This window comes from Delphinapterus leucas, chromosome 15 (genome assembly GCF_059928025.1).
Source record: "Delphinapterus leucas isolate spDelLeu-1000000601 "Yukka" chromosome 15, BTC_Dleu_Yukka2, whole genome shotgun sequence".
In the NCBI taxonomy this organism is placed as follows: domain Eukaryota; kingdom Metazoa; phylum Chordata; class Mammalia; order Artiodactyla; family Monodontidae; genus Delphinapterus; species Delphinapterus leucas.
Window position 1 is genome coordinate 76749769 of NC_143143.1, and position 13276 is coordinate 76763044.

At 49.5% G+C, this 13276-nt stretch overlaps 1 protein-coding gene across 2 annotated transcripts in view; it reads right to left on the bottom strand.

Annotated features, from left to right (window-relative positions):
* The window catches only part of PTGIS (prostaglandin I2 synthase), a 43183-nt gene that overhangs the window by 5086 nt on the left and 24821 nt on the right, over nt 1-13276 (bottom strand). For both annotated transcript variants that reach the window (XM_089897043.1, XM_022597436.3), the window contains 4 exons: nt 11049-11230; nt 3752-3920; nt 2588-2769; nt 933-1084 (listed from right to left, as the gene is read on the bottom strand). In XM_089897043.1, coding sequence (XP_089753169.1) covers nt 933-1084; nt 2588-2769; nt 3752-3920; nt 11049-11230 — 685 coding nt within the window. The remainder of the gene's footprint in view (nt 1-932; nt 1085-2587; nt 2770-3751; nt 3921-11048; nt 11231-13276) is intronic.

Below are 13276 nucleotides of genomic sequence, written 5' to 3' on the forward strand. Positions count from 1 at the left end.
TTGTTTTGAACATGTGCATTTGTTCCAGTGGGATCGATCTATTAGGGCAAGAATGAAGCGTAACACAAATTTTACATTTGCTTGTGGTCATTTCATCTGCAAGAAACACTGGGAGAATGAAAAACTGCACCCAGCTGAACCAAGCTGAGCAGGAATTCACAAAACGCACACACCAGTGGGTGGTGACCCACACCATTCTCTTCAGGCGTCCGACCTCAGATAACCCTCCTCCCAGGCTTCATCGTAACTCACAGCTCCATCCAATGCCCACTTGCATGGCAAACGTCAGGTCGTTTTCAAAGTAAAGCACCATATTTATTGGAGCACTTAGGTATTTCTGTTTATTCCATTTAACATGTGTAAACCTATACTACCGTATTTTCCTAGGTGCATATCTTTTTGTGTGTGTGTCACTGATGAAGTTTTTGAGGGTTGGGCCCCAGCCCTATTTCCCCCACAATCCTGTGGTTTTTACTTTGTGACTTCCCATGGTGCGGGGATTTTTAGCAATGCACATGAAGCGTTAGAGCAGAACCAACTGTATTATTATCTCCATTTTACTGTTGAGAAAGCTGAGGCCAAAAGCTTAATGTAATGTGCCCATTCACTAGCATAATGCCTAAACATTAATAATAGTAATATTAGTAATCACAAATAATAACTTTTATCAAATACCTACAATGAGCCAGGCAGTGGCTAAAGTACGTAGAAAGGTCCACTTCATTTGTCCCGACACCCCTGAGATGTAGTGTGGTCAGTACTCCTATTTTACAGTTGAGGAAACAGAGGCACAGAAGGTTACCCAGCTGGACAGAAGGACAGGCGGATGTCATAACCCCTGGTCCAATCTGTTTGTGATCCGAGGGCCAAGGCTCTTGGGGCCCAGGGAGGAGAATTTATGAGGCGCTCGGCTCCCCGTGCCCGGTACTCACTGTTTGATGCTGCTGATGGCATAACCCCTCCCCAGGCACTGGTTGTGCCCTGCTCCCCATGGCATGCTGTAATTCTTCAGTCGCTTCCCATCCTTGTAAAAGTCTTTCTTCTCTGATCCATCAGCGTTCAGGAATCGGTTGTATTTAAATACCTGAAATAGGAAGAAGGTCCCTTTCTGATGCCACCCCCAAAATAGGCATGGACAAAGAAAAATGTATGAGGATGTTCATCACAGTCTTGTTTATAAGAGAGAAAAACTGGAAATAATGTAAAGCCCAACTGATAGGGGATTGGTTAAAAATTATGGCAGCTCTTTATAATGTTGAGCTTGGTCTGTGTGTGCTGACATGGAAAGAACTTTTAAGACTGGTTGTTGAGGGCTTCCCTAGTGGCGCAGTGGTTAAGAATCTGCCTGCCAATGCAGGGAACACGGGTTCGAGCCCTGCTCCAGGAAGATCCCACGTGCCGTGGACCAACTAAGCCCGTGCGCCACAGCTACTGAGCCTGCGCGCCACAACTACTGAAGCCCTCACGCCTAGAGCCTGTGCTCTACAACAAGAGAAGCCACGACAATGAGAAGCCCACGCACTGCAATGAAGACGCAATACAGCCAAAAATAAAAACAAATAAATTAATTAATTAAAAAAAATAACAAAAGGACTGGTTGTTGAATGAAAAAAGAAAGTGTTGGAATAACGTATTGTGTGATCCTATACTACACACCTGCCTATTCATATGTGTGTGAGTGTGTTGTGTATATGTCTGTAAAGGCATAAATATTATCTAAAGGACACACTCCCAACCACTGTTAGAGAACCCTGTGGAACTGGAGAGGAAGTGGAATGAAGACAAATTTTTACTTTTAAATATATATGTCTATATTTCTATCTTATAAGTATATATTACTTTTGCAATTTAAAATAAAAGAAATTAAAATTATTTTTAAAAAAGAGAATGCCAATTTCCTTTGGTTACATTGTAGAGTGGTAATGTGAAGATTGTGTCTGAGCATAGGGCTTTGTTGTACAGAGTAGGTGCTAAATGAAGGATGGGTGGAAGGATAGGTGAATGGACCAGTGGATAGACAGGTGGAAGAGTGAGGTGATGGATGGATGGATGCATGGATGGATAGATGGATGGATGGATGTTGGGTGGATGGATGGATGCATGGATGGATGGATGGATGGATGGTTGGATGGATGGATAGATGCATGGATGGATGTATGGATGGATGGTTGGATGGATGTATGGATGCACAGCACAGAACCTGGCACACAGTAAACATCCAAATCTGTTAGAAATTGTAAAAGTTTGCCCCATCTCAAATTCCAGGGAGAGGTAAAAGTGCTGGGAAGCTGACATTATAACATTCTGAAAACAGGAAAAATTGCTCAGCTGTCCCCTGCAAAGCGCTTAGTGTGTGCCAGGTGCTATGAAGATCTTGGTTACATGATCACATTTAATCTTCCTGACAACCCTGTGAGGCAGGTGCTATTCTGAGATCCATTTCACAGGTGAGGAAACAGAGATACAGAGAGATGAAGTGATCGGGGCAAGGTTCCACAGCAAACAAAGAGCAGAATTGGCTGCCACTCAGATAGGACAGATCCTGAAGCCACTCATCTTCCCCCACAGCCCCTGGTATGCCTTTTACCTCTGGATCTGTGTAGATCTCCGGGTCCTTCTGGGGACTCAGGAAGGGGAAGAGGAGGAGGCGGTCGCCACATCGCAGGGTGAATTCCCGTCCATCTGCCATGGGCAAGGCCATGTCCACCACGACCTCGCGGGTGATGAAGGGTGCAGCGGTGAGCCTGAGGCTCTCACTCAGCACGCTGTCTGCACAGGGCAGGTAAAAGGGGGGTTCAGCACCGTCCTCTTCCCCACTCGAATGCCACCCCCAGCTCTCATTTTACAGAGGCAAGTGGGAAGGCTCAGAGAGGGTGCATGACTTGCCCACCATCACAAAGCAAGACCCAAAATGGCCAAGTGATGAGATGTGATTGCTGCAGTCTTCAGAGACTTTGGACGTGAAGGTTTGGGTCTGACCCTAAAAGAAGCTGTGAGGGAAGGTATCTTCCAGGGAGATACCAGAGGAGGCTAGGGAAAGAGCAGGGCCATCCATATTGGTTGTGTCTGCCTGTCCAGCACACATTCCCTTTCTGGAAACAGTTCCCTGCTTTCTTCTGGGGACCATCCCCTCCCCCACTCTCAGGGGTTGGGTTGTTGATTTCACTCCCAACACCTGGGATTGGGCTGGGATTGGCTAATCAGAGCACCCATGATTGGCTCCAGATGGGCACACGACCCAAAGAGAGCCAAAGAGACACATTCCTGGGGCTCTGGGTAGGAACGTTGCAGAGAAGCACACCCTCCCAGAGCCGGGAACACATCAGCCCGGAGCCACTGGCAGCCATCTTGCCAGCCTGAGACTGGAGTCAACCCAGTGGAAAATGAGGCTGAGGATGGACAAAGACCTGATGGCATTGCTAAAGCACCTGGATCTACCTGTGCCTGAAGCCAGTCCCTCTAGACTTTTTAGTTACCTGCCCCACATGAAGTCCCTTTTCTGCTTCAGCCCATTTAAGTTAGGTGCTTTGCCACTTGCAACAAAAAATCTCCCACTGAGACCATGAAACATGGGTAGTGGAGACCAGGGCATGGAGATGCCAGGTCTATGAAGATAGGAGGCCCAGGGGGACCCTAGGTCAGAGGACACTGATGGACCCTGGATGCTGGGAACCCATGACGGGGAGGGCGGGCTTGGGGGCCCATGATGTCCTGGCCTTTGGGGCTGTCTTGGGGGGTCTGACTGTCTCACCAAGCACAGGCATGCTGTCCAAAACCTTCTGTGGGAGGGCGGTCATCTGCGAAATGGGCTGCTCTACTTGCAAGAGCATAGGCTCAAGCTCTCCGCGGACAGCAGCCAGGGCCTCGGGGGTCCTGAGAAGGAAGAGCAGGACCCAGAAGGCGGCAGGACCCATGTTCCCCTGAAACGAGAAGGCGCCCCCGTTACAGCATCAAGAGCGCAAAGCTGGGCTGGGAGCTCACCAGTCTGTGCCACGGACACAGCCTGGGCCAAGGCACTGGGGCCGGGAGGCCTGGGTTCCCACTCCTGAGGACCCATGTCTATCTTCGGCCTCAGGACATGGCCCAAATATGCTTTGGTGGCTTTGGCCTAGCCCAATGCCTGCTTCAAGGCCACTCTTGGCATCCCTGACCTTGAGCAAAATCATTGATCTGAGGTCACACAGGAAACCTCCATAGCTAATCAGCGAAAATGTCAGTACAAAGTGTATCAGTTAAGATTACTGTTAACATCTGAGGATGGATGCATCCTTAGCCCCAATTCCCCAACCTTCCCTGCATGCATGCTTCTTACCGTGTGACTCTGCACTTCCTCACATTAAAGGGGCAGAGCGTATTTCCTCAGCCCCTTGGATTTGGGCTGAGCCATGTGACCTGCTTAGGCCAATAGAACGAGGCAGAATTGACAGAACAGCAGTGCTAAGTCTAGGCCTTAAGAGACCTTGTGGGTTTCTACTTGCCCGGCTAGCTGGCTGGTCCCAAGAGGAAGATGAGAAACACCCGGAGCAGAGCTGAGCTGTCCAGCCGAGCCTGGTCTAGACCAGCTGACTCCCAGCAGACCCACAGACAGGTGAGTTAAATAAACGCTCATCAAGGTATGCCATCGAGTTTTTGTGGTTGGTTGTTATGCAATAATAAGAAACTGGTACAAAATCTGAATGTTTGCTTTCAAATATTTGAGTATTGTGTGCATAATATAGCAAAGCAGCAATAATCAATGATGACTGTGAAAGCTATTAGTTTCTTGAACAAAAATTATGTAAAACTTCCCAATAGGTAAATAATTAGGAAAACGGATAAAATTTCTTGCCCCAAGACTTCAGCCTTGGCTCAATATTTTAATACTCCGGTATTCAGCATGTGGCTAAGATATGATGGGGTATCCTTAAATGAACTCTAGATATGGTTGGAATACCAATTAACCTCAATTTGGAGGAAGATTTTTGTCTACCATAAATGACTATCTTATCCAATCTTAATAATGGAATATTAGGAAGTCATCAAATATCATGTTTACCCAGAAATTCAATTACAGACACTATTGCACATGGACGAAAGGACATTTGCACAAGGATATTTCTCACGGTGCTGATGTAACAGGAGAAGATTGGAAGCAACCTCAACAGGAGATCAGTGTGATAAATGATCCATCCATAGGATGATGACATCGGAGGTTGCTAAAAAGGAGCTGACTTTGTGCGTGCTGATATGGGACAGTAGCCAAGACGCACTGAAGCAAGATGCGGGACGGGGCCTCATCGTGCTACCATTTGTGTGTACATTTAAAGAGGGATATATATGAAGAAGCACAGACCATCTCTAGAAGGAGATTCAAGAACCTGGCAACTGAGGTTTCCTCTGGGACAGAAGCTGGGAGGGGAGAGAGGCAGAAAATAAATGCACAAAGCATCAATGATGGTGAAACAGATTTTCTTTCTCTTTAGCTGCCGTGAATTTAGAGGTGCCACGTGCCCTCATTCAATCTTCCTATCAAGCAGGCACCGTTATCACACCTTCTTACTGAAAAGGAAAACTAAGCATGCCATAGTCCCTCCCCACTGCCCAGCATATTGTGGGGGGCTCAATGGTATTTGTCAAATAAACATCTATGTTCCTTTGGGCTGGGGACCTCCAAGGCAGCCTTGGAGGTGAGCCCACTTCCCAGCTCACTTCCTGTGACCCTGGACAAGCCACTCCCCTCTCTGGGTTTCAGAACCTCCCTCTTGGTAAAATGGGAATAAATACGTGCCCACTCCTGGGGCGGCCCCAAGGAATACAAGTGACTCCCACAGGCTGAGCACACGGTAGGTGTTCAGAAGTGGTCTCCCTCTCTCACCAGCCCCTCCCTCGGGTTCGAGAACCGATGGAGGCCTTGGACTCTCTCTGAGATTTCCTCCAGAGCCTCAGGTCCGGCTGAAACAAGCAAGGTCACTTGCTGTCCATCACTTAAACAGCCAGGGGAATGCAGGCGATAAATAATTCAGCTTTGGGTTAACTCAGTGCCAAGGCCATTTTAACTGCCCAGATGGTCAGATGGGGGCCACCACTCATTAATTACAAAGCAGGAGTGGGAAACAAGGCTGCTCGGTTAACTTTGCTTTCAGGAAGAAGCTGTGGCAAGTTAGGGAGGTGACGAAGACTGCTTTCCGCCCAGCTGCACCGATGTGTGAGCCTGCATGTGTGTATGATCACACAGCCATGAGATCTTTAGTCCACTACCCTGGAAGCTGAGTGTTCTCCCACAGGACCTTGCCTCAGTTTACGAAGACACTTCTGTCTAACCTCCCTCCCTCCCACTGCAGCAAAAGTCCACCACCCAGCAGCGCCCGTGCTCTGTTCTATCTTTTCTGTGAACGACGGTATCTGACCTCCAGGGGGCGCGCACTGTGAGCCAGACCCGGTGCTCAGCGGCTCACGTGCGCCACCTTGTGGCCTCCTCTCCGTACTGTCAGTCAACTGGAGTGGGGACACCTGCAGCCCTGCCTGCCCCGCACCACTCCCCTGCCTTTGGGTAACAGCAGCCCATTTTCCTTCGGACAACTACCTCCACTTCATGTGAAGTCCAGTGGATTGTCTGGGGCGAAACTACCCCCTCCAGACCTCAGGTGTGACCATGTGACCCCAGCCTGGGCCACTCAGTCAGTGACGGACTCAGATGGGACAGGTGACCTGGGCTGGGCCAGTGGGTATCAGACTTGGGGTTTGTGCTGGAATTCATGGGAGAAAGAATCCCTCCTCCATGGGGACTGCCAAGTTGCCAAGAGCTGCTGGTGGCCTTTGCTGCCACCACCTGGGAAAGCCCATCTGAGGCGTGAGAGAACACAGAGGTGAGGGGTGGGAGATCACAGATTACATTTATTTTCATTTTTTTGTGATTAAAATTTTTTTCTAAGGGAATAAAAGAATACTCTAAGTGCAAAGTAGATCCTGGATTGGATCCTGGAAGAGAAAAGGGACAGTAGTGGAAAAACTGGGGAAGTCTGGATAAAGTATGGACTTTCAATTAATAGTAATGTACCAACGCTGATTTCTGGTTTTCCCACATGCACGGTGGTTCTGTAAGAGGTTAACACTGGGGGGAGCTGGGCGAAGGGTATTTGGGAACTCTCTGTACTATCTTTGCAACTCTTCTATAACCTAAAATTATCTCAAAATGAAACTACTGAAGGGGAAAAACCCAATTCTGTGCACAGCTATTATTCTTATTACCTCCTCCTTTTGGATGGTGAAATTGAAGCCCAGAAAAGTGAAGTGATCTATTCAAGGTCACACAACTAGTCAGTGGCAGAGCTGGGATTCCACCCGAGTCTGTCTCACTCGAAACACTGCTTTTGCTTTTCATCCTCACGTTGCAGTGCCTCCACGATCACGATCGCGATCATCTCCACTGAGCATCTGAGCATCTGTAAACCCCGTGCCCATGCAGCTCCCACAGTCCGCCTCCCCCCACTCAGGACCACCCAGGAGTTCCTGCAGCCATGGCTGCTGAGGCCAAGGCAGACGTGGAGAAGGAAGAGAAGAATGAAACTTGACTGATGGGGCCGCGACAGTTAGCGGTGTCAGTCCCAGCACTACCGTGGTCAGCAGAGCCACCCATTGCCTGACAGCTCAGAGCTGGGAGAGCAGCCCGGACCATGATGGGCCCGCAGGGGCAGGCCTTTGGGAGCTCTCCTCCCACCGCCCACTCAGCCCACCCCAACCCGGCCCACGTCCCCTAGGAGCCAGCCTCTTCCCCTGCCTGGACCTTGGATCTCAGCCCACCAGGCCCTCCTCTAGCCCCTGGATGCTGGAGACCCCCTGACCCCTCCATCAGCCTAGACCCCAGGTCTGGGGCTCTGGACTCACGGAGGCTTTTCAAGGATCCTGTGAGATGATGTTTGTAAAGTGCTCAGTCGGGTGACTGGCACAGGGTAAGCGCTCAACAGTATCTTTTGAAATGATTACTCCTCACTCAGATCTGACGACAGCAATCCCAGCTACCATTTCTCAACCCCTTGGAACACTTTCTGCAGCCGGCCTCTGGGTGGCGCTCCCTCCGAGCTCCCCTCCCTGGTGGCTCCTCATCTCCCTTGCTGGCTCTCCTCATCTTTCCGACCCCCACGCTGGAGAGGCCCAGGGCTTGGCCCGCTTCTCCATCCACCCTTGAACAACCATCTCTGTGCTGTCAACCCCCCAACATGTCCAGCCTGGACCTTAACCCTGGACCCCAGACTCTTTTCTCCAGGCGCTCCTACCTGCCCGCTCTCCACCTAGAACTCAACATGCCCCAAACAAACCCCCGACTTTCTCCCCAAAAAGTCACTCCTTCCACCATCTTCCTCAACTTCAGCCTTCCTGCTACTCACGCCCAAGCCTGGAGTCATCCTGGTTGACATCTTCTCCTAATATCCCATCCAAGAGCAAAGCCTGTTGACTCTACCTGGAAATATGTCCAGAAGCCAATCCCTCTCCCTTCTGCCCTCTGGTCCAGCACCATCCTCTCTTGCCTGGATATTGCTGTGGCCTCCTCCCTGGTCTCCTTGCCTCCACTCCCCCCACTACAGTCTATTCTCAGCAATGCAGCCAGAATGGCCCCTCTAAAGCAGAAGGCAGGCCATGTCACTCTTCTGCTCACAGCCTTTAAAGGGTTTCCATTTCAGAGGAAGAGCCAAAAGTGCTCCCCATGGCCTACAGGGTCCTGCATGGTCTGGCACCTGCTACCTTCCTGCCGCATCACCCTCATCCCCACCTCAGGGCCTTTGCACTTGCTGCCCACGCCTCCCCCATCCTACACAGCTACATGGCTCACTCTCTCACTTGCTTTGAGGTTCTGCTCAGATGTCACCCTCTTGGTGAGGCCTTCCTTGACCACTCAAAAAAGCAGGCCCTCCTCGCTCCTGCCGCCATCCCCTTTCCCTGCTTTATCTGTTCTCCACAGAACTTATGATCTGTAATACATTTTACATACTTACGTGTTTAGTAATTGTCTTCTCCCACCACGATGTCAGCTCCTTAAGGGCAGGGGTCTTTGTTCTGCTCACTGCTCTCTTCCCAGCTTCTAGAATGGTGCCTGGCACACAGTGGGCCCTCACTAAGTATTTCTTGAATATGTTTATTGAGCACTAGTTACCTGCCAAGCACAGTTACAGGATTTTACATGGATTGCTTCCTTTCATCCTCCCCACAATGCCTTGAGGAAGGTCCTGCCGTCTCTACTTTATGGAGGAGTAAAGCGAGGCACTAAGAAGGGACTGACTTGCCAAGTAGTGGTAAAGTCAGGATCCAAGTTCAGGCAGGTTGTCCACAGAGCCTGTGCCCCAAACCACTGGGATACCCAGCCTCTTGGCCCTACTCTCAAAAGACTCGAGATCTTGAAGGGTCTTCCACCTGCCTGAATTCTGGACGCTGCCAACAACTCAATCTCAGAGGACACCCTGACCCCAACTCTTGCCCAGTTCTCCTGGCCCCGCCAAAGGCTGTTTGCCGGGCTTGCTGCCACTCAAGCCCCTAGGCCAGCATCCAGTTCTGCTGACAGAGGTCAATTTCCATAGGGGATTATGGGGACAGTTTGGAGTCCCAAGTCACTGCCCATAAATATGTTATTAGATACTAATGGGGCCCCAACTGCTGATTAAACCCAGCCCCCAACCCTTCCCAGCCTCTGCCTGCAAGGATAGTTAATGGCTCTGGGAAAAAACTAAAAATAAGTCGTAAGTCAATGGGAGAGGAATTACCCAGAAATGTCAGCCTGTGTAACTGTCACTGCCGAGATGGGGCCCAAAGAAGGAGGGGGCTCAGGGCTGGGGCGAGGGCAGCAGCCAGGCCTGGAGGTGCAGCACCCTCAGCCTTGCTTTCTCTCACTCCAATATCTAGTCCTTCACCAGCTTCACTGGCCCTGTCTTCCCTTGGTTTCCAGAATCTATCCACTTCTTCCTCATCTCCATGGCCACCACCTCCCCTTCCTGGAATACTCTATCCCCACATCTTCCCCCAAGTCCCCAAATCTAGATCTTTCTTATCATCCAGGGTTCAGCTCAGTCATCTCCTCCTCAGAGAGGCCACCCTGGCCAGAGTAGACCCCCAGGACCTATCTAGTCATGACCCTGTTTTATATCCTGCATATCAGCATCTAAAATCACCCTATATCTCTTTCCCTGATGTCTGCCCCACCCCTGCCCCTGGCTGAAACAAAAGCAACACAGAGCAGGGTCTTTGAGGTCCGTGGTAAGTACTCAGTGGAACTTTTAAATGAGTCTTCAAGATAACTGGTCTGCATATTTCAATAATCTCAAGGTCGTGAAAAACAACTAAAGGCACCAAAACTGTTCCATATCAAAGAAAACTAAAAAGGCAAAATGACTAAATGCAGTGTGTGATCCTGAGTTGGATGCTGGACCAAGATGAGCCATAAAGAGTATTATTAAGACAACTGGCAAAATTGGAATGTGGACTGTATATTAGATAATGATCCTCTATCTGGGTTAACTGTCCTGAATTTGATCACTGTGCTGATCAAATGATGATGTAAGGGAATATTCTTGCTCCTGGGAGATGCACGCTGAAGTAATTAGGGGCAAAGAATCATGATGTCTGCAACTAATTTGCAAATGGTTCAATAAGATACGCACAGTAGGAGACAGAGAGAAAGCAAATGTGGTCAAATGTTTAAAACTGGGGAATCAAGGTGAAGTATATATGAGTTCATTAAACTATTCATACAGCTCCTCTGTAAGTTTGATGTTTTTCCAAATTAAAAACATACATATCGAATGAATGATCCTGTTCATGAGACTGCTTGACAGTTAAGAGAGTCAGGGAACTGGGGCAGACAGCTGGGTGTGTGCGCACCTACCCACAGCCATACTCACAGTGGCACACTCTCACACATGTACACCTACATGCACCCAGATGTGAGCGCCCATGCAGGCACATGCATATGTGCTCGCAGGCATGTGCCTAAGTGTGCCTGGTGGCACACACGCACATGAGTGCACACACGACACACAAGCACTCATATGCACAGCCTCACGTCCACACCTGCACACACCCACCTGTGTGGCCCAGAGCTGCAGCACCAGAGCCCGCGCCTGCATCTCCTCCGACACGCCCATCTCCTCCAGGTGCAGCAGGTAACTCTCCAGCCATTTACTCCGGTGGGCCCGACTGGCCAGCCTGGCTGGGGACAACAGCTTCCACAGGTGACCTTTGACCCTGCACACCTGGTCCTTATCCCCTGCAGGGATGGAGCACAGAGGATGAGGGTTACAGATCCACCTCCAGCCCAGGGTCACCCAGCCCTGACCTCCCATTAGGCCAAGGGTCTTCCAGGTGTCAGCCCAGGGGATGGGGAGTTCCTGTGGGAAAGAGGCGACAGGGACCCAGCCCTTAAATGCTGGCCTGGCCCAGAGGAGGTACTCAATCAACATTTGCTAAATGAATGGGCTTCTCAGCACAGCAGGGGGAGGGGCAGGAAACGGGGAGCCACATTCTCCCTTCCTGGGGTCTGATCCCAGAGGAACACCAGCCCACGTGGGCGGGGAGACCCTGAGAGCACACTCAGCACAGCGTCACTCAGGGGTAACAACCGAACTGACCACCAAGAGGGGACAGGTTGGTCTGGGGTCTCAAACTCAACTACTTGCAGGAAAGGCAGGTAAAGTGAATGAGGGAGGAGGGACAGGAAGGGGCCCAACGGGAGGGTCGGGTGGCTCCACTCAGCTCCACCGACCAGCCCAGCCCAGCCAGGGAGCCTGGGTTTCTAGAAGAAACTGAAATCCAGATGTTCAGGGGGAATCTTCTCATGTGTTTTAAAGTTAGCATCTCTGTAAGAAATTTTTAATCACCGCACAGGCCACAAAAGCATCTCAAGTTAAACTGGCTCACGGATCACCAGTTCGAAAACACCATTAAATAAACGATGGCGTGTTTACATTCTGGAAAACCGTGAAGCAGTGAAAACCAATGAGGAAGTTCTTTATGTCCAGCCCTCACCGGGCTCACACGGGCAGACCATTGAAGGAATAAAGTCAGATGCTTATTTATTTATTGTATTAATGCTACAAGATGATGCTGTATTGACATATATATATGTGCAAATATAAGATTTGGTTGTTCCAAAATCACTCCTTGGAAAAGGCGGAGTCACTTGGATTGCTACAAAATTCCAAAGTACTAGAAACTCTCTCATTGACTTTTCTGAGCCACAAAGCAGTGTTTCAGGAAGGTCCATCCACCCAGTGGCTCTAAACCAGGCTGCATGTTACAGGATGTAAAACGTAGGCGACACTTATTCAAGTGCATTAGTTACGTTTTCAAATAATATGCTCCCTATGCTTTTCTTCAACCTCTAGACACTTTCAGGTGACATACTTCTCAATTTAAACCAGTGAGGCCAATTGTTATCTGAAATACACGATTTCCCTCTTTCCCAAATTTTCAGGTACTGGAGCATCACCAGGCAGGTTTAAATCTCTGGCTGCTCAGGTCCCCACCCAACCCCCACCAATCTCATCAGAATCTCTGGCGGTGCGGCCCAGGCACGCGGAGATTTTAAACAGGTGGGTGCAGGGTGCAGGGTGCAGGAGGTGCTGAAGCCACCTCAGTTGTTGCTGGTTCTAGATGCTTACTTACAGGACCGATCTGATGAGATTGATAACAAAAGGAGGTAAAGGGCTTCCCTGGTGGCGCAGTGGTTAAGAATCCGCCTGCCAATGCAAGGGACACGGGTTCGAGTGCTGGTCTGGGAAGATCCCACATGCCGCGGAGCAACTAAGCCCGTGAGCCATGGCCACTGAGCCTGCACTCTAGAGCCCGTGAGCCACAACTACTGAGCCCACGTGCCTAGAGCCTGTGCTCCGCAACAAGGGGAGCCACCGCAATGAGAAGCCTGCATACCGCAACGAAGAGTAGCCCCTGCTCGCCGCAACTAGAGAAAGCCCACGCGCAGCAACGAAGACCCAATGCAGCCAAAAACAAATAAATAAATTAATTAATTAAAAAAGAGAGAAAAGAATCAAAATAAAATTAAATTAAAATTTTTAAAAAAGGAGGGAAAATTTAACGCAGATTTAGAAATGACTGGCATTTTTTAAGGTCTGACAGCACAAGTGCAGGTCTTGAATGTCACTGTAAATACGGCTTTTAAGGATGACTTTCAAAAGCAATGCAGTATGCAAAGACAACCGACAGAATGGGAGAAAATATTTGCACATCATACAGATACTTGTATACACCCATGTTCATAGCAGCATTATTCACAATAGTCAAAAGGTCGAAATAA